The sequence below is a fragment of the Ostrea edulis genome, chromosome 7 (assembly GCF_947568905.1).
Source record: "Ostrea edulis chromosome 7, xbOstEdul1.1, whole genome shotgun sequence".
Classification (NCBI taxonomy): Eukaryota; Metazoa; Mollusca; class Bivalvia; order Ostreida; family Ostreidae; genus Ostrea; species Ostrea edulis.
The window spans coordinates 45,094,472-45,120,880 of NC_079170.1; the positions used below are offsets into that span (position 1 = coordinate 45,094,472).

Genomic DNA, 26,409 nt, shown 5'->3' on the forward strand with positions numbered 1-26,409 from the left:
TCTCAAGAATAACTGTGCCAGAAAAGTTGAGATTTACATGACAGCTTCCTGACATAATGCATATTTAATTTTTTTTTCAAACCATGCCCACGGGGGTAGGATGAGGCCACAAAAGGGGATCAAAGCTTTGCATACAAATATATAGTGAAAATCTTTAAAAATGTTCTTCTCAGAAACCACTGAGCCAGAAAAGCTGAGATTTATATGACAGCTTCCTGACATCATTCAGATTTAAGTTTGTTCAAATCATGGCATCCGGGGGTAGGATGAAGCCACAATGGGGGATCAAATTTTGCATATAAATATATAGGGAAAATCTTTAAAAATATTCTTCTCAAAAACTACTTGGCCAGGAAAGTGGAAATTTACATGAAAACTCCCTGACATAGTGTAAATTCTTATTTGTAAAAATCATGGCCACCGGGGGTAATAGGGGATCCTTTTTTACATACAAATATATAGGGACAATAATTTATTAAAAACCTGAGAAATCACTGGGCCAGAAAAATTACATTCACATGAAAGCTTCCTAACCTAGCCCAGATTCAATTTTGAAGAAAATGATGGTCCCCGGGAGTAAGTTGGGGTCACAATAGGGATGAAAGTTTTACATGTGAATATATTTGAATTTTTTTTAAATATGAGCCAAGGTGACTCAGGCGACCGATGTGGCTCATGGGCCTCTTGTTAACATCATGAACATAAAGAGCAGTGATCAATCTAATAAATCATAGAAAAGATACAACATTAAGAGAAGGGCAAACATCATATGATAAGAATGATGAAGAAACAAGATTGAGGTTATATGTAAATGCTTAAAACTGTTACATGTACATACATCTGAAATAATCTTGCTAGTGAGTTGTACGAAAAATCCATGAAATTTCTGTTTCAATGTACGGATATTGGAATAAGCCAAGAACAATGATACAACAGACGAGATTAGATATGTCTATTTACATAATCATGAGAGTATTAGTTGAATTGTTTAGTGTTTATCGCAAGGTAACTTGCTGGAAATATCAAATTTCTTTTCACCTCGCTGTATCTAATTTAATTTTAGGGCTAGACAACATCCGTACACTGGTTAACAATGGTTACACAGTTCTTCGTGTGGAGTTGGAGGAGTTCCAGGAGTCTGTGTATGCAGAGTATGACAGTTTCTATATAGCAGGAGAGGATGACAAATATCGGATCCACGTATCTGGTTATAGAGGAAATGCTGGTAAACTCACATCGTCTTGTTTATTTCAAATCAAGAAAAACAATGTTTTGGATATTTATATTACAATGATTTTAATTGGTTGTCCAGCTGTTTTACATCCTGTTGAGAATTTTTCAATCATGTTGAGACGTCACCAGCCGTAGTTGAAGTGCCACCAATTTAGGCCTATGGTTATAGCATTAGTCGCAGCAATGACGATTCCTTAACTTGTCACGCCTGATGCGATGCAGAACCTTCCGATTACCGGTTGCGGTAGCTCTGTATTAACGCGTTGGCTTCGTAACCGTGAGGTTGTGAGCTAGAGCCCCACTCATGGCATGTCCGCGCCAAGCCTACGCGGTAGACATAGGTTGTGGTTGCTTCTTCGCCAAACGTTCGGCATTGAGAAAAAATGAGCAGTGATTAATGTCGTAACTCCCAAAAGGAATACAAAAGAGAGACTTAAAAAAAGACGAACACCTGGATATACCAAAGGTCGGTTCAGGATTAGGAGGAGTAATCAGCCCCTGTCCACTGGTCCCACCCACCGTGAGCCCAATATGCCGATGAGGTAAACGGAGTAATCCGTAGTCAGAATCAGTGTGTTAAGAACGGCCTAACAATTGGTATGAACACACCAGACAGCATTTGACCCAATGACAGGTTGTATGGGCAAACTAGATCGTTAGAACCACCATGAAATTTGCGAAATGATTACTTTAATCAAGGGTATGACTTTAAAGCAGAGGTTCCGTGTCACGGCAGCCCTTAGCACGTTAAAGTACTCTCATTGTTAAAAGTCGAAAGCGTTAAGCATCGGACTAAAGGTGTGATACTTCACCTAGAACTGGCAACGTCTCAATATGATTGAAAAATTCTTGACGGGACGTACATAGAAAACAAACCAATCAACTGTTTTACGATCGAATCCGAAAGAACTGTGAACGATACTACTAAATTTCGAGCATTATGGTTGAGAACCAATTACTACCTATATTAAATCTTTGAGGCGGCATAACACAAGCGGTGCTCAAACTCACGACCTCCCGGTTAGGAAGGGATTGCGTTACCATATTCGTGGTTAGGAGGTCGTTAGTTCAAGTCCCGCTCGTAGACTGTCCTCTTCAAACTATTGGTAGTGTCTGCTTGTTCACAAATTTCTCGACATCTAGTGGTCCTTTTGCCAAGATTTTTAAAACCGAGGTCACGGAAGATGTTGGTACGATAAGGAACTTTCACTGATACAACCGAAAGTACCATCTCTTTGGTCGACCTTTCGATTATGTCTACAAGATGTAGGGCAGCTCTCTCATCTAAATTAACCTCCATTTACTTAGCCCTAATCTCATCACTGCTTGTTGTGTCAAATAGGTATCCATTTCCTACAGTTTGCGCAAATGCAACACACCTTCCTCCGGGTAGCTTTATATGGTTATTGGAGACACTGCTGAACGGCATCAAAACATGTAACCCCTTCCAAGTATGATTGATCTTAAAAGTACCTTACTGTCTCGCAATGGCTGGATTATATAATCTTTAGGAATATTTTGCTCCAAAACAACTGATGAATTGGAAATGGTATTTGATGGAATAACCTGCCTTAACGGCAGTTTGACTCTGCACATATGCTTCTCTTGTGATCCCTTGTCTTTGCACATTTCCGTAGGAATCACACTTCCATCCAAGGAGTATATTGTGTTCAAATAAACGACCTCACGATGAGCTTCAAGAAAATCAGCCCTGTACTATATCACCCATGGGAACAGCACAACAATCCCAGGAAAATGATAATTAGCCAATGCATAATATCTGGCAACAAGCTTAAACCCTGGTATAGAATATCCTCCTGTGCCCTAAGCTCCACGGTCTCATTGTCTACATTGCGATTCCCCACGTACTTTCTGTTCACCAGTGTCAACATTGCTGTTGTGTCTATTAGTGCCGTTGAAGGGATGTTGTTGAATTGGGCATTTACCACCATGCCTTCCCCTTGACTTCCTTATCTTAGCCTCAAACACTTTGCCTTTCCTTTTCATGGACTAAATCCAGGTTATGATTATGCCTGTTTCTTCTTCCTTTAAATGGAGTAACCTTACTTTTGGTAGCAATGGGAGCAATTGGCCTAACAGTACTGTTTGACGCTATTGGAACTGGTGATGCTGAGCTCGTGCTTGCTGTAGTTCAGACAACCAATGAGGCATCAGAGATTTTCCATTTGGAATTTTTTATCTTATATTGCTTGCTTGAGGTATGCTGATTTCCATAAACTGAGAGTTGATCCCGCATTCAATGTACTATTCATCTCTCCCCAAGACCACAAACTGAGAATTGACCTAAGTCAAAATGTTGTTTTTGCAAATTATTTCTAAAGTTTAGATTTGAAATTTACACTGAAGTATATCGTCATTTTATGGTCTTCAGGCTTGTTTTAGGGGTGACATGACATCCAAGGTAGGGAGAAATGACATAGGCTTCCCAGAATGGCTAACAATACTGTAAATTCCTAAATATATCGTTTTTAGGTTTATATAGCTGAAATACATGCAAAAACACTTGATCAACAGAACACTCACGAATTCATTTTCTCGCGATTTGATGTCCATGAGTCATCTTGTGATAATAAGTACCCGCGTAAAATAAGGAAGATACAGTAGGTGTACTTGTCTTTCGCTAATTGGTATTCACATCCGTTTTCTAATCCAAGTTTGCTTGAAATATGACTCCTCCGGATGATGAACTGTAGACACCATTTGAAAGGATTGCTGTCAATAATTTATCTATATCGGTTTGCTGATTTTGTGTTGTAGACTTTTGTGGGTATGGCATATGTGTGGTATCAGGTATGTTATTGTTAAGTGCCTGGGTGGATGTGTCCTTCTCCTCTTACTGTGCTGTATTAATGACAGTCATAGTTGAATCTATTAAAAGCTCCATGTCCTCTGTAATGGACTGCACTGACTGTCCCAGCTAAAGGATGATGGTTCCATTTTAAGAAAGCTTCCTTTTATTGAAATTGATTTTGGATCTAGTGGTACGCCACTATCTTCTTGCTTCATGGGCGACGGCATGGGACGTTTCATCATTGACTATTTCTGTTCATGTATCCACCGTTGGATGGTTTCCAAGGGTAGCTGGATTACAGAAGCTAAGATCTCCTCATTTACATCTTTCGATTCTCGCAACTTTATATTTTTGCTGCTTTCTTTTCTCCTACATCATCCATAGTGCATTGGCAGAGTATTCGTTAAGAACCATATCCGAATACCATGTATATTATGTAAAACGCTATGTCATAAACAAAAGCACAGATTCTCTCTTGAGTAATTCCTGAGTCTTTTACCCCATTCACCTAGCTAGACACAATAGTGAAAAAATGTTGAACTCTACAGATACAAAAGTATATTGTATTTGTAGCCTAAAACTACAAATCAATTCTCTCTTAAACACTTACTGTAATTAGTGGTTGTCTTTGACGCTACTCCCCTAGAAGAAGTAATGTTGAGCTCAAGTTACACAATTAGACTATTTTAGACAATACTTGAATTTAAGCAGGTCTTAAAGATAACACTTATTATTATTAGACTGTAACAACAACTAACAGGTTCAATGGAATTTTAAAATTTTAAAATGTACTAAACTTGTGAAACAGATACTCAAATTTCACCGAAAATATTATTTACGACGCTAAATAAACTATCGTAACAATCGCGATGTAACAACCGGTCACGTGTTTCCGTTTTGCTCAATTTGCGATTCCAAGATGGCTAGCACATGTTTCTGAATATCTAGGACAATTGCCAATGTTATCTCAAAACATTGAGAAAAAAATAACATGAAAAAGTTACCGACGATGTACACGTGCCTTAAAAGTATTATTACAAGCGGATCACCTGTGCACAAGTGACAAGGTCAGACTTAGTTAAACCGAATGAAATTAAACTTGTAGATCCGTGTCGACTTTTTGTTTACTGGTTTCAAAATGAAAAACCCATTTCCAAATAGTTTATTTTTCAGTAAGTTGACGTCCGTTTGAAATCTTGTGAAAGTACTTGTAAATTTTCCGTTTACCTCAAAATAAAAATGTTCACTGTTATTTCGTGATGAACTCATAATTTGTCTGTAAACTTTATGGATTTTCACTGTAGAACTCTCCACCCTTATACAACTTTCTGTCGAATCAAGAGGGATAGTCTTTTCCATCTCAACCAAACGCCATGTTGACTTACATAACAGACTGATGCAAGGGTTCGGAATGTCCATGCGGGAACGATCATTTTCAGGCAAATAACGGTTTTCGATAAGAACGAAACGCTTTGGTCTTGGAACGGAACGCTGAACGGTTTGAACAGAACGGTTTGATGTGAAAACGAAACGGTTCTTATCGGAAACAGTAAGACAAAAATGATGTAGTAGTACGTTTCTGGGTCTGTAAATTTCTGAAATACCTGGTATATTTTGTTAATGATTATAAGACTCTCTTATGAGTAACCATGAAATATAAGATGATTCCACCCGAGTGTTGCAAAAAAGCTGTGAAAACCGAGGCTTTTCCGAGGGTTTTACCGCTTTTTTGCAACTCCGAGGGTGGAATCACCTTAATATTTCATCGCAACTCATAAGAGAGTATTTTTGTCTCATATTTCTAGAATGTTTCCGTTTTCCTTGTGCCTAGCGACGCCATTTTGAGAATTTTCCAATCAATTAATTTTTCACTGTACATTAAAAATAACTCCAGAGTCGAATTCTACGACCTTCATTTTGGCAACTACGTTGCTGACAAAAAATCGGCCGACGAGTGTATAGAGTTATTCCTCTTTGAATATGTACACAATAAATCTATTATCAGGGTGATGCGTGACGTCACTCGGCATTCCATCAGCTCGAAACATTTTAACAGACCGAATCAGAATCTGATTCCACTCTTAAAGGAGCATTGCTATTGATATTAATTGGGCAGTTATTTAATGACGAGTGTGTGAAGAGCGATAACAAGTGGTTTTGGTTGTGGATATGGGCAGCGATAGACTTTCGTTTTCCACATGTGCAAGGACTCGAGTCTCATGGACACTGGATTTGGAGGCACTTTTTTCACCTGAGACAGTTATAGGGACATTAGACGTTGGCAGAGTGAATGTAGAGGTAGGCCTAGAACTAGTAGACCGTGTGGGCTGGGTTTCTGTGAACTGGCATAATGCACCGGATGATACAGATGTACTCGAGAGCATTTTCGATATGAGGAATTTGTGACTGTTGTTGAGTGTGCGGTAGTTGTTCAAGGAATGTGTATTTTTGTGTTCGGTCACATATATACCTGGAAATTATCAGGGACATTACAATCTGTCATTTTGTTTAGTACAAGAGCTTTGAGGACGTGCTAGTGTTTGTCAATCGAGGTAAGTTGCAGGCTAGTTGTGTATTGATTTTTACGTCATGGGATATGAAAGATAAACGTCACGTGATATGAAAGATAGACATATCTTTCATACCTTTCTTTCATAGAATATCTGTATCTTACATACGTAGATATAAGAGAAGAAAACCGCAAATATGAAAACTCTTATAGAAGACAACATTGTACTTTTCCCCACCCTTTTCTTCTAAAGCAGAACCCAATATCACAAAGTAGATCTTTATTCCAAACTTTATATGTGCAAGTGGTGCAGTATACTTAAAAATCCATTCATTTGCAAACAAAACCGACAGTTAGAAGTACAGAATATACGTTGCACAAATCTCAGATCTGCAATGCATCCTTGTCTTTTTACGACCTGTTTCTGACAGTGAAATCAATTCATTCATGGCGTCATTCGCTTTTACTGAAGATATCCCCAGTTAGGGTGAAAATATGATTTGCAGTATGTTTTTCAGGTGATGGGATTTCATGTTCAATTCAATACTGCAACAATAATGCGCAATTCTCCACGTACGATGAAGATAACGACAGCAGCGTATCATCAAATCATGCTCAACTATGGAGAGGAGCGTGGTGGTATCACTTGGGGCATACCTCCAACTTGAATGGAGAGTACGGTAACAACAACCACGGACAAGGCGTGAACTGGTATTCCTTCAAAGGATGGACAAACTCTCTGTCAGCTAGCCGGATGATGCTTCGTCGTGCCTAATTCGTCTCCATCGACCATCAGGGATAATCGGTTGAAAAGATGCATGGACATGATGCTGTACAGAAACCACTTTATTGAACAAACATTTGTTTAGCGACTTATTTTGCCATTTTTGTAGATTTCCTTTACGTTTCCACTGTAGATTTGATATCTAACTTAAAGGGACACGTAAAGATGAAAAGATGAATCATTTAATTGTTGGTTTTTGTTCGTATTTATTTTATATTTATATTTTTTGATGCCCGTCGAAAATTGTTAATCACATTGAGAGGTCACTAGGTGTAGGTGAAGTGCCATACATTTACACATATGTTTAGCACTCAGGGTCGTAGTAGAGAGGTTCTTCAACGTGACAACACCTGCCGCCTCAAGGAACAACCACATTTAAGGTCATATTTCTGATTTTTGTTTCGCAATATTCCATTATCACCTGGATATAGTGTTTGTGTCTCAATTGATTTGATACCCGAGATAATTTTTTGCGTATGATCAATTTTTAAACCGAGACAGGCTGCGGACAAAGTTGATGTAACCAAGGTTTCAACTGTATCGTTAAAAGTCAGCATTTTGCAAACTATATGGTACTTATGCTGATCTTATTTGCCAATATTACCTGTTGTTCTCGGGTATCGAATCATATACAGATAATAATAAAACCGTCCTATTAACAATCACCATTTAGAATTCCAGGTTGAAAGTATGAAAACATCACACCTTAGTGTGTATCTAGGTGTATAATCAAGAAGTGCTTGTAAACCCTATACCCCCCCCCCCCCCCCCCCCCCCCCCGTCATGCAAATTTATGTATGAAAGGCAAATATAACGAACAGTAATCAATCTCATAACTCCTATAAGCAATACATAATAGCGAGTTGGGCAAACACGGACCCCTTGATATACCAGAGAGGGGCTTCAGTTGCCTATGAGTATGCTATACATCCCCTTTGACCGGTTACATCCACCTTGACCTCTATATTTTGAAAAGGTATACGGAGTTATCCGTAGTCAAAATCAGTGTGGCCAAACGGTCTAATATTCAGTATGAAACAAATCAGACAGGACTTGACTTAATGATATCAATCAACTTGTTTGTCAGTAGCCTGTCTCGATTTAAAACATGATCATACACTAGAAAACTCTTGTGTATGGAATCAGTTGAGATATATAAACACCATATGCAGGTGATAATGGAATCTTGTCACATAAATATGGAAAGTTGACGATGAGGAATCTGTAATCATCTCATTTATCATACATTTGAGTTGTACGTTTCCCTTTGATATCTACTTTCAATAAAATATCTAAGTATGAGGCAGAAGTGAACGGCTCTGTGGTGTATTTTATTTCAAGTGCACAAGGATGTATCAAATCTACATATGATTGAAAAGTATTATTGTTAATAGATAAAAGGTCATCGATATATCTAAATGTCGCATTGGAGGTCACAAGATTTTTTTTCTTCTCACGTAGAAAACTTTGAATAAATTCTGCTTCATGAGAATATAAGAACACCGAACGAAGAAGAGCATTTCGCTCCCGCGGGAATTCCAACAGACTATTGGAAGACCAAATTATAATAAAAACGGTGTTAATGAGGAACTTCAGGATTTTTTTATTTCAACATCAGAGTACCTGTGAGTGGAATCAGAGTGGTGTGTAAAAAAAGTAAAGTTTTGGATGATTGATCACTAAATACGAATATTTCTTTTTTTTCCATTTTTGTTGAAGAAGCAACTGTCTATGATGCCAGAAAGTCTATACTTTAAATTATCGTCAGGAATGGTCGTGCAAAGTGTTGAAAAATCATACCGTTTGATGTTGTTGATTTCAGAAAAGTTTGCGATTTCAAGTTTGCTAAAAATTCTTTAGAATTTTTTAGAATGCACATTTGATTTACACCACTTCTGGCATTTGTAGTCGCACAGTACGTTGGAAGTTTCTCCTTCACAACTGTTAGTATTTTGCTGAGGAACATTTACAAATCTGGTATAGGTACGGTAACTCATATTCATTTAACCCATTGACAGGTTTGTCTCCGTCCTGAAGACAGAACCGCGAGCTCTAACCAGGGATCATGGAATTCATGATTGTAGTAGAGGCCCTTTTACTCTACATCATTATGCATTTAGTTTCTCTTACAGATGCGCGGATGTACAGAGAATTATTGAAAAGCTAAGGCCATGCTGGTGCAGTAGTCCTGAAATTTACAATTTATGTTTCCCTTGTCCAAAAGATGCTTCGTACAAAAATTGAGAAGTATTGAAATGCCACAATCAAGAAGTTAAAAATGCCCAAATGCTAACGCACAATGGAAGACGACGGATGCAGATCAAGACTAAATTTCGTTTCGATCGCTTTACGTCGGTATACTTTTCCTGAAGCTTCATGGGGTGTGTTGGTGTGTGGATGAACACTTCACGCGCTCATATATTTTCAAAATCAATTTAATTCTTAATGAAATAGAAAACCATGGTGCCTTACTCCATCAACAAGCTTTGATAGATTGCATAATATCACATACCAGTAATGTAACTCATTATTATTGCGTGCAGTAATACACAGAGTGTGCATTCTAATGATAAGATATTCTGTTTGGTGATAATACTGTATATTTTCCAGGTGATGGAATTGCATGTACGAATTAACATTGAAACAGTGCAGTTCACCACTTATGATAATAACAAAGACTGATCAGAAGGAGTTGCTTTAAGAAACAATTGCTGCCTTAAATATTTGATTTGTTCTTTGATTTGAGATATGCATTGGACACATTCCTATTGATAAATTGATACATTTTACACTTTTTGCAAGGGCCTGATCGTTCGAATATTTCTCTTCGCGAACCAGCCCTTGTATGTTTGTCATAGACTCGAAAAAGGTTCGATTGCGAAAATTACTCGCCGCAAACCAGTTTACCACAAATGAATCGCGAAATAGATTAACTGCGACTGAAAATTGGTTTACAGTATTCATAAATTGAGAATGTAAATTACTAATTTAGAATTCTAAATCTTCTAATCTTAACTGAAACTCAGCAATTAACGTTCGTCCAATGTACTTCTGACCGTATGTTTGTTTTCTTTCTATAACGGGAAGGAGGAAGAACAGCCCCATAACTACATGTATAAGGTAACTTGTAGTTCAATCAGCATACTGTCTTCAGCGCCCGAAGACAACCAGGCGCTCTCCTCTAGTATGCCTAGGCTTCCCCTAGTGTCAGGTCCAGAAATACGTCACAGCATCACATGACAAGGGCGGGGAAACACGACCGACATAATGATGAAATACAAACTCCTGAATCCCCAGTCAGGTGTTCTACCAAATTAGCAACCGGTGTCTGTTCATTGGAAATGGAATAGATCTGACCGAATGATATATATAGTTACGTGTTTGTAAAAACCGATCAACAAACTTGACATATCATACTTTGAAAAGGGGAAAAAGTGTTGAAACATAAATTTGTCAGTGAACGATAAACGTATTCATTGTTTAGAAAAAAACATCTTCTGGGAAATATTTGTTTGGTATCTTCCTTTGTGACTACATGTATCATGCAAGTGAAATATATTACCTAGTTTGAACCTGACTTGAAATACAATATTATGAATTAATATTGATAAAGTATTGTTTATTTGAGATTAAGAAAAGAGCCAACAATTTTATCAGGCACTCTTGCAAATGCATTTTCTTTCAATAACGTCCTTCATATTTTTGCTTACTAGATCGTCGTCATTTTTTGTACATATAAATCACCCAAACGCCCGGGAGGAGTGTACACAAAGATTATTGATCAAGGTGTTTTTACAATCATAACAATAGTATCAAATCGCATCAATATACCAATATTGGTTGCTAATGGTTATTGACTGTTTTAGAAGTGTGTCTCTGTTTCAAAATACAGTGTCCTGTTTGTTTTACAGGATTACAATCTAAGTTACCACTACCCAGTGGAGGTCAGGATGAGCTGGTAAATCACACATACACCTGTGAAATGCAGGTAAAATTATATCCTCCTGCAAATACGAACCAAGAATACATACACCTTTGAACATACGTACATGAAAGGCGAAGATAACGAACAGTGAGTGATCAATCTCATAACTCCTATAAGTAATACAAAATAGGGTTGGGTAAATACGGTCCTCTGGATATACCAGAGGTGGGATCGGGTGTCTAGAAGTAAACATTCCATGTCGACTGCTCACACCCGCCTTAAGCCCTATATCTTGATAAGGTAAAATGAGTTGTGCTTAGTCAAAATTAGTGTACGAATAACAGCATAACAATCGGCATGAAACACGTCAGACAGCATTTGGCCCAATGATATGTTGTATTGGCAAACTATATTATTAGAACGATCACAGAAGTTGCGAATTGAAATGCTGACTTTAAACGAGACTGTTGGAGCCCCTGCACCATCAACTTGTTTGTCAGTAGCCTGCTTCGAGTTAAAAAATGATCGAACGTAGAACAAGCTCTTGCGTATCGAATCACTTGAGAGATATAAACACCATATGCAGGTGATAAAAACTTAAGTCCATTTGTGTATCTAATTTCCAACTGCAAGGTTAACTCGGCATCAGTTTCATAATTGATACCATCTCGTGACTATTGTGAATTTACAAAAGAAGAAATGAAATGTGAAACTTGTCATTTGATGAAGAAGGACATCGATATCTAGATATATTTAGTTTTGCTTGCAGAGGAAAATGCATAAACAAGCGAGTAGAACATAAATGGGGATGAATATTTAACAAAGTTTGCATAAATCGAGATTGATATTCATTGTCGTGAAAATTGTTTTCCTTATTACTTTCTTTTTGCGTTTTATAAATATTGCATTTCTCAATTAGAAGCCAACTTTTTCATGTTTTCGCAACACGTCAACGTGCATTGGAAATTGTTTTAATTTCAAATTTTCAGCTGGAGGGAGCGGACTATTTCTGAAACAGAAATTTGAAAATGATCTTCCTACTTCTGTTTCTTTCAATGCCGCGTTTGTGCATATCAATAACGATGACTGACACACAACCCGTACACTTTCGGGGAAACATCTCGTTTTCTGGACGTTTTACGTATCGGGGGAATATCTCTTCTTCTGACAGGTCTCTGTTGATATCAGAGTTAGCGCCAGGAAAAGGAGACGTATCTCTTCGCTATTGTGCTGCTGAATGTCACAGTAATTTGGACTGCAACGCTGTCGAAATGTGTTCAGCTCCGACAGGAAATGTTTGTCGATTGAGTCGTAAAATAACCACGTTCCTGACTACTGGAAAGGATACTTGCTCTCGTTATGAATTGGTAAGAATATATATTGCAAAACCGTTTAAACAAACTACCAAGTGGTCAAAGTTAATAAAAATATATTTGAATTAAATCCTGTGAATTGGTGGTTCCTTGTCAATGGGATATTTACAGTCCATCAATATTTTTAAACAGTTTGACCATAGTCACCTTGATATTGGTACAGTGTATTTTAAACACATTCAACATTACACGAATATACATATACATTCTATCATATCCGATATCGTTTTGCTGGAAACAGCTGATAAATTCATCGGGAACAATAGTTTATAGATGTCAACTACATGGACACATATAATTCGATAAAATGTAAACTGGCATCATTTACTCCAAATAAAGATAAAACACATGTCATACTCAGGACTTATAATATATTTACGGTTGAGACGAGCGAAGACCCATTACACTTTAGGCAATTCATTTAACGCGGGAAACATAACGCGGTTGATGTAAACAGTGCGTTGTGACTTCATCCTTAGCTGCGACTGCTTTTCTTTCAAATCAAGCAATTATCCACAACAAATCATTTGTGGTACTTTCCAAACTATTTGATTTCTTTATCTACGAGGTTGTCAATGAAGTATACGCAGTGAAGGCAACATATTTCCGCAGGCATTATGGGTAGTCCCCCATCATTTTTCAACTGATGAAGAACAAATCACGTGACTCAATTGTGTAATCATTGGAGCGAGCTCGTCGTGTCGTGTACGCTCGCTATTACTCTTGCGTAATTTATTCTAGTGCACATTGAAAATTCACTATCTGAGACATCATCACATGATATATGGTAGAACACGTACATCATATATTCCCTTGTTACATGTAACACAGGTTTATGGAACTTACATGCAAGTAGACAGGACATTTTTATGTAAAGCAATGCTTATAATCATAAAATGCATTCCATGGTCATTTTGATGAATATGAATATCACCTTTTCCAGGACGACACGTGTGGATGGGATTCCTATCTTGATCGGCGAAAAAATATTTGCCAGTGCGTCATAGGTTAGTATTCCACACTTGTTACATAATAATTCAGCCCATCCTAGAATTTATATATGTAATAGGAAAACAAAGTTTCTTAAACAGTCACGTCATAATTCTTCTCAAACGTTGCAATTGCCAGCATGTGATACTGTTTTAAGTGTGTTGCTTATAGGAGTTATGAGATTGAAAAATGTTCGTTATTTTCACTTTTCATTGTGACGTCAGAAGAATACCCCTGGTGTTATATGAGGAAGAGAAAATAATAATAATGATAATAATAATGCTTTATTTGGAGAAGGTAGCGCGATCAGTACAATGTACTATTCTTCCCCCGGGGCCTTCTAAGATACAAACAATATACACTTAGTAATATGTAGAATTAGATATAAGTACACGATGACAGGTTCCGTGATTATGCACAATATATAACAAACATGACAATGGGTATTTAAGACAGGTATGGAGGGCAGTATTCATGGTATAGAATAGGTACATATAGTAAACGATGATGAAAAGGGGGAGGGATACATAAATGTATGCATGAAAAGGTGAAGACAACGAACAGTTATCAATTTCATAACTCCTATGAGGAATACAAAATAGAGAGTTGGACAAACACTAACCACTGTATATGCCAGATATGTTTTCACATGCATGTAAATGCACATGTATATAAGAACATGTTTTTAAAAATAATGAAGGCTAACTATGAATTTTCTCACATTTCTTCTAAAGATAGACAGAGACGGTATTGATTTTATATACTACTCAAAATTTGATAAGGATCACTAGGTTATATGTGTGTAATTTACCATTAACATAACAAAAGACATAAATTTGACTCAGAAACGTGTTTACTCAGGTTATGAATGAAAATTTATGAACGGCATGAACTTTTATCAATACGGAATGCTTGAAATCTGATAACAACACCAAAAGACCCGGATGTTTCCAATGGGAAGGTTGTTCCACTCTTCCAAGAGGGCGTTTCCTAGCTCTGCCAAAGTCATGGGTTGTGCTCTACGGCGTGAAAGGGCAACCTGCAGCATGTTCCATACATGCTCAATCGGGTTCAAGTCCGGCGAGCGCGCTGGCCAGTCCATACGGACAATTGTCTCCTTCTGAAGGTACTGCTCCACCACCCTAGCGCGATGAGGACGGGCGTTATCATCCATCAGGATGAACTCAGGGCCAACAGCACCAGCGTAGGGTCTGACGTAAACATCGAGGATCTCATCCCGGTACCGCACCCCCGTTATTGTTCGTCTCTCCAGGACATGAAGATCTGTTCTTCCATCCCTGCTGATTCCACCCCAGACCATGATGGAACCAGCACCATAACGGTCATGTTCACTGATGTTGGCATCATGGAAACCTTCACGTTGTCGTCGCCACACTCGGTGCCTCCTGTCTGTAAAGTCAAAACAATACCTGGACTCATCGGTGAACAGAACTTGAACCCAATCGTTCTGTGTCCAAGTGACATGATCTTCAGCCCAGTCCAATCGCTCCCGCCGGTGTCGAACAGTCAGAGGGACTCAAACACATGCCCTTCTCGAGTTGAGACCTGCATTGTTAAGCCGATTCCGTATCGTCTAAGTGGACACATTCATCCCCGAGGCATTCAGGAGGCCGTTATGTAGGCTGGTTGTTGTCCAGAAGGGATGGCGTCGTGCCTGAAGAGCCACAAAATGGTCTTGACGTTGGGTTGTCGACCTCTGACGACCACCCCCTTGTCGGTGGACTGCTGTACCAAAAGTTTGCTGTAGGTTCCAGGCCCTGTTTACAACGCTCTGGCTGACGTTTAGTGCATTTGCAACGTCACGTTGTGAATAGCCAGCGTCAAGCATTCCAATACATCTGCCCAATTGTTCTGTCGTCAGGCGACGCCTTACACGTTGAGGAGCATTGTGTTGATAAACGTAGTGTAAACACTCAAGTGAGTTTGAAATTTTAGAAAGAATCAGACACCGATGCCTGAGTGAAAATCGTGCAATAGTAGCAAAAGCATAAACTGTGATGAGAAACGCATTTCCCATGGCATGAAATGCACGTGCACGTTTGTTGAAGACGTTTTTGATTTCACTTGGACACAATATTGCCAGTTATGCAGTTATTAATTGTTTAAGCAGAAAAATATCTATGATCCTTATAAAATTTTGAGTAGTATATATTCAAGGGTGGTCATTCCATACATGAACGCCTGAGTTTCGAAAAGCGTTTTTGAATTTGAATGTTTTTTGTAACTAAGATTATAATTTAATCTGGAACGTAGGGAATAGGAACCATTAGTTTGAAAAACAGAAATGTCCCGTAGATGTTCAGCGCTCATGCCATAATACAATTTTGTACGGTAAAATAACAAATGTAATGGCATTGATTCAAATACATCTAATCATCTTAACTTTTCAAACATAGCTCATCGGGTGCTGAATGAAGAAAAAATAGAAGCCCATTTCTGAAGTTTAAGGATTATTTCAATGTTGGCTTTACATGCATTACCCCAAACCGTAAGATAATAAGTCATGGAGGGCAAAATGTATGCATTATAGTCGATTTTTACATACCTAATGAAAAAAATCTTACGCAGTGTAGATAACATATATTAAGGATTTACAAACAAAATCTATATGACAATCATACTGAAGAGATTGATCAATCTGAAGAGTTTTTCAAATTCACCATATTCTAATTGTCCGCCACGATTAATGCACGTAGGAATCATACAGAAACTAAAGCAAATTGGATATACCAATTGTGTACAGTATTACACGTACAAAGGTATGTATACATATGTACATGGAAAAAGAAAAATGTATGTGTTGTATCATCTAGCCTTAATGCTATTTTGAATTCTTGACGTTTTCGTGATAAATCATGAATATTGGGGATACATCTCGGTATACTATAACATTTTCACAAATGATACATCGTCCAGACACTGATGTGTACTATTACACCAGTGGAACGGTCACCAAACGCGGATCAATTTGGAAACGAACAGTTTTGTTTGCGAAACGAACGCTAGAACGTTCAAACGGAACGGTTCTCAGCGAGAATGGACGGTTCTTATCAGGAACGGAACTCTTTGAGATTGGAAACAAACGGTTCTCTTCGAGAACGGAACGTTTTGGCGCAAGACGGGAACGAACTGTTTGACTTCGATTTCAAATTCTTTCGGGACTTTTGATTCATATAAAGCACAGTGGGAATGAGAGAAATTACTTGCCGAAATAAAAGTCTTAATCTAATTAAAATGTTCAATATCTTAAAATGGAAGGTATGGGGATGGCGTAATTTAATACAAACAGTTATATGTGCCTTAAATTCCACATGGGGTGTTTGCATATATCCAATGTAATTAATTAAAAAACCTCAAACTTTAAAAAGAGTTTTTAAAAAATGGAATTACGTCATTCCAGGTCCGTTTTTCAATATTATAAGATTGTCACCCTTAAGGAAGTTAGCTCCTGAGCTATTGAACACAACTGTACATGATGCTACAATTAAGTTTTTGCTGGTTTAATACTGACCCCAATGGTTCAACCATATCACTCATCTATTACTGAACCCTATGCAGTGGAAAAAAATTGATTCAATTCAAATTTTGAAAGGGTTTGGCAGGGATTATAATTTGTGGCGGAAAGATTCATTAATCAAAAAGTTCTAAATCTGTATGATATTACATTTCTGTTTCTTCCAATATATCTTCTTTTTTATTCTACAATACGTGTATTTCAGATTTATGATGTAAGTACATGTAGTTGAGACTTGGAACTAGTTTAAATGTTGTAATCAATTGATTGGGTTGACATATTTATTTCTAAACAGAACACCGATTCTTTAGAACATTGAATGAATTTACTCGACATTTTGCATAAAAATTCAATATTTTCGCCAATAATTCAACAGTCATTCGTCTATCTATTTATACATTTATTGGTTTTAATTCATTTTCACATATTTTTGTCTTCAGTGAGATGATAAGATTTCCAGTAACAATCTAGGTGAAAATAACTTTGGCCTTTACCCCAAAATGAAAATATGCCACGTCGTGCTTCAAGATTTACGACTTCGGTCATATGGGTTACTTCTTAACAAACATCCCCGAGAGGAGTGAAGATGGATGCATTAAACAAACAACACAGACGATATAAGTACCCTGTTGCAAATCAGTTTATGAAATTCAGGATGCATTTTCATAACTAATTGGTGAGTGGTCTGCGATGGGTCTTTTTTATTTTCTCAGTTCATAATCCTGACATTTTGTACTTCAAACTAAAATAATGTTTCCTTCCACTTTTAGGCACACGTTCCTTTTTTCACTTTTGCCTTTCAATGAAGATCGATCCTTTCGCATTGGTATTTTTAATTTAAAATATTTCAAAACATCTTTTATCTTTTCTTGACGACCCAAACCTTGGCAATTTACTGTTAAGTTTTTTTTATACCATTATGTATTAAACTATACTATGGTTGTAGTTGTAGATGCAACTTAACAAACAATTGAAAAACCAGTCAGAGTACGAAAGACACACTGTAAAAACACAAAAAATGTTCCCAAAACATAAACGAGGAAATTTTCAAATATAATCATTGTGTTGGTTGATTTTGATCTACTTACCGCCAAGGCGTTCACGTTTGTTTACATTTCAAATGAATTTTTTAAAGTTTAACGATCCCGATTAAATTGAATGTCTCCTTGTCGGTATATTATTCTTCAGAAATAATGACCCCGTTTTCGTGTATGTTGCAAAATAACCTCCGAGGTCGAGAAATGTTGTTTTGAAATATAAAACAAGGCGTTAGCAACATCATGAGGCGTCAACAACATACATGAAAACAATAACTTTATTTCTATTCTACTACGGCTCAGAAATATACAGTTGATCGTTTTCCTATATAGCTACGAATTAGGTCACTGTGACGTCATGGCAGTCTCTGAAACGGCCTACATTGTTTTTTGTTGGTTTTTTCTTGGGTTGTTTTGTTTGCTGACGAACAGGATGAGATGGTAGGAGTATTCTAAATCTATTTTGAAGAGATATTTCAAGTATTTAGTTTGATGCTACGGATAATATCATTGCTTTAAATACACTTCAAGAAAAACTTATCTGTGCATAGTCATGTTTAAGTATGCATCGCTCTTGGAATGTAGACGATTGGTTTATACTGAATAACAATTGTTCTTCAGTCATTTATGGATTTGTTTTACAACATATAATGATTGATTTTTATGATTACAAAATTGAGTTATCAGTCATCGACTTTATTCTTGCATAAGTAAATCTCGAAGATCAAGCGAGATATATGGCTTTTTTTCATAATCAGTTAATACATATGAAGGTATATCACATAATAATGATCGCGACATTCCTTTAAATTTTGCAATAACCATGGTAGAATGAAAGGTGAAGATAACGAACAGTGATCAATCTCATAACTCTTATAAGCAATACAAAATATTTTAATAAACCAATGTCAGAAACATTTTAAACTCATTACATTGCTGTTGTTTGACATATTGAATTATATTTTCATCAATTTTACCATACATATATGTTGATATTGGTTCTGCTATATCATAAAGAGTGGTTTCATATCAATTTCATTTAAACTAATTATATTCTAAAACTCCGTGGCCGAGTGGTTAGAGCATCGCGTTCAAAATCACACGGTATCTCACCTCTGGTCGGCGCTGTTTCGAATCCTGCTCGCGCCGTTAAGTGAGAGAGTTTCCCAGTTTACTTTCGAAAGGTCGGTGGTATCTGGGTTCTCTCTTCCACCAATAAAAGCTGGGCGCCACCAGATAACTGAAAAATTGTTGAGTGTGGCAGGAAACAGCAAAACAAACAAATAAACAAACAAAAAAATAAATATCTGAGATTTATTGACACTTTGTTCATTAATGTTCGCCGTGTTTTTTGTTTTGTTTTTTGGCTTGTTTGTGTGATATCCCCCCTTAATTTTAACTTGACCTTGTTTTTCTTTTAGGGGGTGGGTGGGGGTTGCAGTTCACATTTAGATGTCAGGGTGTTCACTTCAATTTTCTTTCGGATTTGTTCTTCGGTGTTATTGAACAATTCACATTTTAGCTGCTTCCCTACACACCGCTATTAATATTTAAAGTTCTACTATAGTAAGATTGATACTTATATAAACGTACCGCACAGACTCTATTTCCTCACAGCTCCGTACTGTATTAACAAGTTCAAAATTTCTTTTGGTCACATGATACGGAAATTGGACATCATTTCTAAAGTCTTTCGTAAATCTCATGACACTTTTCTTAACCTCTGAAGAAGTACATGTAAGGCGTGCTATGACAGGCTTGTCAAGCTGAGCCAGGTTAGTGAATGAGATTCAGTGGATGGCATTGACAACTTTTGGATCAAGTTGCAACCCCAGTTCTGTTTTACCGTGTCTACCAAATCCTCGCGTAGATCTTGATTTGGTTTCGTTGGGAAATTGAACATCTTAATCTTGGGTTTGCATGAATACTGTTCATTAAAGTTCCCTGCTTTGATAGCCAATATATCTTGATGAAAACGCGGGTTGCGTCGAAAATCTCAGGTTTCAATAACCAATAGTGGTGTGGCCTTTTCGGTGTAAATATATTATGGGTATTGTATATTTTTAGACCCAACACCTTAAGGAAGTAGAGTGATGTTGGGGATTTTCGTGCTTTTACATATACATCTATATGTTGTTTAAAAATATTGTTTAAAAAAATTGAATAATAAATCTATATGTATCCGGGTTAGAAAAGGTCCTCAGTCCCGTTGTTTGTGGTTAGAGGAAACTAAATTGGGCGGCCCTTGAATGAGACCGCAAAACCGAGGCCCCGTGTCACAGCAGGTGTGGCACGATAAAAATCCCTCTTTGCTCAAAGGCCGTAAACGCCGAGAATAGGCCTAAATGTTGCAGCCCTTCGCAGACAATGGTGACGTCTCCATATAGTGAAAAATTCGCTAGCGTCAACAATATACAAACAACCAACCAGTGTACTACTACACCAATGGAACAGTAAACAAACGTTGAACAATTTGGGAACGGACGGTTTTATTTAGGGAACAAGCACCAAAATGTTTGAACGGAACGCCTCTTAGTGATAGCGGAACTCTTTTGACTAAGTTTGGAACGAGCGCTTTGGCCTCGATTTCAAATTCTGCATTTCGACGACTTTCGGTACTTCTTATTCATGCATAGGCATTTGCGGGAAAGAGAAAATTTCTTGCCTAAATAAAAGTTTGATTTAATCAAAAGGATGAATGATATACTATTTTTCAAAGTTTGTTCATGTTTTTTATATTTCCCTTTTCAAGGGCAAACGGATTAAATCGCAATATTGAGATCAAAAGAACCAAAAAACAGAAAGTTATATAACGCATCTATATTTCACCATAGTTGCCTCTTATATACCAGGTCATACAAACCTTAACAAATGTACCTATGATATACAAAAATTACATTTCCTCCAGCGGTGTTGAACATAGGACATATACTGCATGTTGAAGCATATTTCAATAAGCTTGAACGTAAATTGATGAATATTTACAGTCATATAATATATACAAATTTCTAATTTGAAATTATAAGATATTACTGAATTTGTTTAGCTTTTATTTCAGAGTGTGAATGTGATGCAGTTACGCCCTCTAATGGCAACGTGGTGACTCACACTGTGAAACTAGATGTCCATATGTTCTTGACCAACTGCATGAACTCGACTGGACATATGTGGACGGTAATTATATAAATAAAACACCATCATGCATGTATAGTACTGCACCATAGCACATTTCTTAACAGTGATTTGTGTAATGTGCTACATTCCATTCCCGTCCGCCGCCGCGTGTTATACAGCATATGTAAACTTTTCGAATCCTAACTTTTCTGAGAGTACTGAACTAATTTTCGTGAATAACTCTCCACGTAGAGAAATAAAAATCATACAATTCGAGGTCTGTAAATCCTCAAGGTAATAAGATCGGGATCAATCTTTCTTATCAATGTACATGTAACCCGATGGGAATCTCCTCTATACTTCTGAAACACTAGCTATATAAAATACATATTCGACATGCCGAAAAGAAATGTCTTGCTTGGTTCATTTAAGATTATCTAGTGGTTTTTAATTTCGGCAATTTCGCGCATAGCCAGCAGTGGACTATGTATAAGGTCTCATTCTCTTCTCCATTGTCAACTTCCCATTTAGCAATATTCCATTATCACAGGCTGATGGTGTCTATATCTCTCAACTAATTCGATAAACATATGCGTTTGATTAGTTTTTTTAATCGAGGCAGGCTACTGACAAACAAGTTGATGGTACAGGAGTATCAAAACAAATCTCATTTAAAGTCAGCACTTCGCATATTTCATGGTCGTGATAATAATGATCTAGCTTGCCGATATAACCTATCATTGTGTCAAATGCTGTTTGACGTGTTTCATACGGATTGTGAGACCGTCCCTACCTAAGAAAAATATTCCAATGATAGAAAATTTAGTTATTTGTATTACTATTGTAATTTTTCTTTAGAAATGAAATGATCGAGAAGTAAAGTATTGCTTGGTATTAAAAACTGATTTCCTTTTAGCTTTACAGTGTCAACACTACGAAAGCTTAGTACGTTGCTTTTTTATTCCAATATACGATTTAGATGTATAGATAGATGCTTTTGACAACCTAAATAGTTGAGCATTCATATTGAAGTCATTTTGATAATTTTAAATTTTGTTAGATGATACAGCGGAGAGTTGACGGATCTGTGAACTTCTACAGAGGTTGGGCAGAATATAAAAGTGGATTTGGAGACCTCAAGTCGGAGTTTTGGATAGGCGAGTAACTGTTTATTCAACGTCAAATTAGTTATTTGAAAATATCTAGAGTTATCAGTCCTAGATCTGATAAAGAAACCATGATACGGGTGAAAATTAAAAGGGCGGCTTTGAAACCCATTTGGGGATACAAATTAACACGCAAAGAACTTTCTGTACTTATACCGAAATATTTCTGGAAAAAGAAGTTGCTCTTTTTTCCTACGGATTTTTTATAATTGGAAGCTTTTTTTTCTTAACGTTATTAGAGTAGAGTGGTGTGTACTTTATATTGTAAAACTTTCTTGTATTGAACTTTTCAAACAGAGCATATCATTAAAACATCTTTAAAGAATGAAAGATGAACATAACGAACAGTTATCAATCTCATAACTCCTATATGCAATACAAAATAGAGAGTTGGGCAAACACGGACCCCTGGATATACCAGAGGTGGGAGTTTGCAGGTCAAATATCAATAATGGGAAAATGTATGTCGATGTACATGTAAAAGAGTATGAAAAGATCTGAAAACTCATGTACTACCGCGAAAAAAAATATTGATTCCATTGTCACCTACATATGTTTTTTTATATATCTAAACTGATTATAAAGTCACCATTTTGCAAGTTCTATTGCTACTGTAACGATTTAATTTACAAATACAATCTGTAAATTGATCAAATGTTGTCTGACATGTTTCATGTCAATTGTTAGGCCGTTCTTTAAATACTAATGTTGACTACATATTACTCCTCTTTCCCCAAGTTAGTAATAATGGATCTACTATAGGTAGAGGATGACTTATCTGATAGACTTAAAACATGTTTTAAAACAGTGTGCAGTACTTCATTGCCATATCTAAGAGTGTATATTGTCAGAACGTGAGGATCCACTTATTTTCCTAAAAGTTGTAGTGGATCTAAGAGAAGTGACGGATGTAAAATAACTTGTGAACACTCCTCATTTTCCTCCTAAATTCATACCGATTGTGAGGCCATTCTTGACACACTGATTTTGACTACGAATTACAGGGTTTACCTGATTAAGATATAAAGCTGACGGCGGATGTGACCGGTCAAAAGAGGATGCTTACTCCTCCTAGGCAATTCATTCCATCTCTGGTATATCCATGAGTCCGTGTTTGCCCAACTCTCTATTTTGTATTCCTTATAGGTTGGTTGGTTTTATATTGCTTAACGCCACATTCGGAAATTGTTCAGTCATATGGAGACTTCTATTTCTTATAGGCGTTATGCTGTTGATCACTGATCGTTATCCTGATCTGTTCTTGTATTACATGAGAGGTGAAAATAGCGAACAGTGATTCGTTTTTATTGAATCTTCTCATTTTTTACTTAATGAACGAGTAAACATGACAGTGATTAATCTCATAAAATTAAGATAAGAGCAAATATCATATGATAAGAAAAATGAATAATAAAATGGAGGTCATGTGAAAATGCATGAAACTGTTACATGCACATACATCTGAAATAATCTTGTTTGTGGGTCGTTCGAAAAATCCATGAAATTTCTAATTTAGGAATAAACGAAGAGCAAAGATAAAAAAAAAATCGAGATTAAATGAAAATGATATAAGATATGTACACATATGCTTCTTTATGCAATCATGAGAATACCAGTTGAATTGTCCAGTGTTTATCGCAAGGTAACCTGTTGGAAATGACAAATTTATTTTGACCTCGCTGCTGTGATTAATTGAATCTTAGGGCTAGAAAACATCCGGTTACTGGTTAACAATGGCTACACAGTTCTTCGTGTGGAGTTGGAGGATTTACAGGAGTCTGTGTATGCAGAGTATGGCAGTTTCTATATAGCAGGAGAAGAAGACAATTATCGGATCTACGTATCTGGTTATAGAGGAAATGCTGGTAAACTCACATCGTCTTTGAAAACAATAATCATAAATTCTTTTAATTGTGAATCAAAACAAATAAAGATTTTTGTTACAGTAATATTAAAAGAATGTTTTATGTAACAACAGAAACAGATATATTATACAACGAATACATACACAAGATTCATATAAAAAATATAACGTATTCAATCGTATTTAATATTGTATGTGTTCGTATGGCATTAGAAGGAATGATTGATTTGAAGTCGGCATCTTATTATATCATAAAAGTAAGACGTTGGGAGGCAGGATTTGGTATTAAGAAAGTGTTTCAATTTATCTGAAATTTTCTTATGAAAATTTGAAAGAAAAATATTCGTCGTCTGTTGACGGCGTCAACTTCTCAGATAAGTAATTTCTTCTTAGAAAATGTTTGACCAGTTTCACCAAACGTGGTACAAAACAGCCTTGGGTGTAGGGGATTTGGGTTTCTTCAAATGAAGGACCATGCACTCTTCAAAAGGGATATGACTGACTTGTGTAAAAGTGAATGCAGCAAATTTTTTTTACAAAACCGTTAGTTAAGAATCGTTTTGCCAATTTTAAGGAAACAAAACACAAAGTATCCTTGGATGAAAGAAGCAACGCTTGTTTAAAACAAGGGACACGCCTTCGTCAAAGAGAGATAATAAAAAATCATAAGTATAAATGTTACATCTTCAATATTTCTTCCGGAGAACTATTTTGCCAATTTCAAAAAAAAATTACGCAAAGTAAACATTAGTGAAGGGGTTTCCTTTTCTTGTCTATTTTTATTGAAGCGTCAAACCCTTTTTATGAAAACCCATTGCGCTCATTTTAGTAGCTAAAACGATCACGTTATACCACGAAACTTTCGCGTTATAACGCGCTACTTTCGCGAAATAATGCAAAAGGTTTAGGTTGCAAAGCGTAGATTGTGCTAATGAACATGACTTTATGAATTGAATGTGCTCCATATTAAACAAAAGTAGCATGAAATAGTGTGTTCATCACAGTGGAGAAAAACAACGATAGAATTGTCCAGCTGTACTTTGCAGTTTTGTATATGCATATTCATTGATACAATTGGACTACTTAAGAAGATCATCTTTTTTACCTTTGATTCTGTTGTACATATTTTGTGGTTTTAAGGTAGTGATTGCAAGGCATCACATGGGTTACTCATGTAGTATCTGAAAAGAGACTCTTTTCGTTTCTGATTCCGGAATACGTTAAGTGCTTAAGCATCAATGATAATGACAGACGATGGAAATAAAGACTTGTCAGATATAACCAGATATAGGGTAAAAAGAAAAATAATTTGATTATCTTTCAAATGATAGGCCTATTCATTAGGCGCTAAGTCTCCATGATACATACACCCACCCACCCGTTAATTTTCAATCTTACAACAAGTAAATTTAATTTACAAACCATTAGGCCTATTAAAATCATAGTAGAAATACCTGTACCATTTATTACAGAAAGTCGAGAAGAGGAGTTACTATGACAACCGTAGCGTCACAATTTCCGTGAAAACAATACATCATACTTTCATAATGAGTTACGGATACTGTCAATTACAAAATATGTAAAAAAAAAAAAAAATAAAAAATCATAGATTCATTAATTTTCAATGACCCATGTACTCACTGCCTTAATTGATACATCGAAGAGGTCTTTCTAGACAATAAAATATGCTAAAACCAATCCAAAAGCAAATGTCAAAATCATAAAACAGTTATTTACAAAGGTGTCTGTGAGAATATTATGGCTTTTTCCAAAAGATGACAGCAGCGGACATGACCTTTGAACATTGTGGATTCATCTTTTATTGGAAGAACTTAGGTCATCAAGTGCTTTCTAGAGACATTCTAAAGGGTTTTTTCAGGATATCAAATTAATCAAAAACAAATGTAGATTAAGTATAGTTTACTCAATAACATAAACTAAGATATTTGGTGGTTGATAGTTCTTTGCAATTCTGTGACATTTTAAAGCTTGATATCAATGGACAAAATTTTATACCCCCTATCAAAAGTTGTTGTTAGCTAAACAACACTACTATTAATCAAATAC

At 36.5% G+C, this 26,409-nt stretch overlaps 1 protein-coding gene across 1 annotated transcript in view; it reads left to right on the top strand.

Moving 5' to 3' along the window:
- Positions 1-560: 560 nt before the first annotated feature.
- The window catches only part of LOC125656492 (microfibril-associated glycoprotein 4-like), a 28,796-nt gene continuing 2,947 nt past the window's right edge, over positions 561-26,409 (top strand). The window contains exons 1-5 of the mRNA XM_056145715.1: positions 561-576; positions 1,064-1,225; positions 21,245-21,372; positions 22,373-22,469; positions 24,182-24,343. Of these exons, the coding sequence (XP_056001690.1) occupies positions 561-576; positions 1,064-1,225; positions 21,245-21,372; positions 22,373-22,469; positions 24,182-24,343 (565 nt within the window). The remainder of the gene's footprint in view (positions 577-1,063; positions 1,226-21,244; positions 21,373-22,372; positions 22,470-24,181; positions 24,344-26,409) is intronic.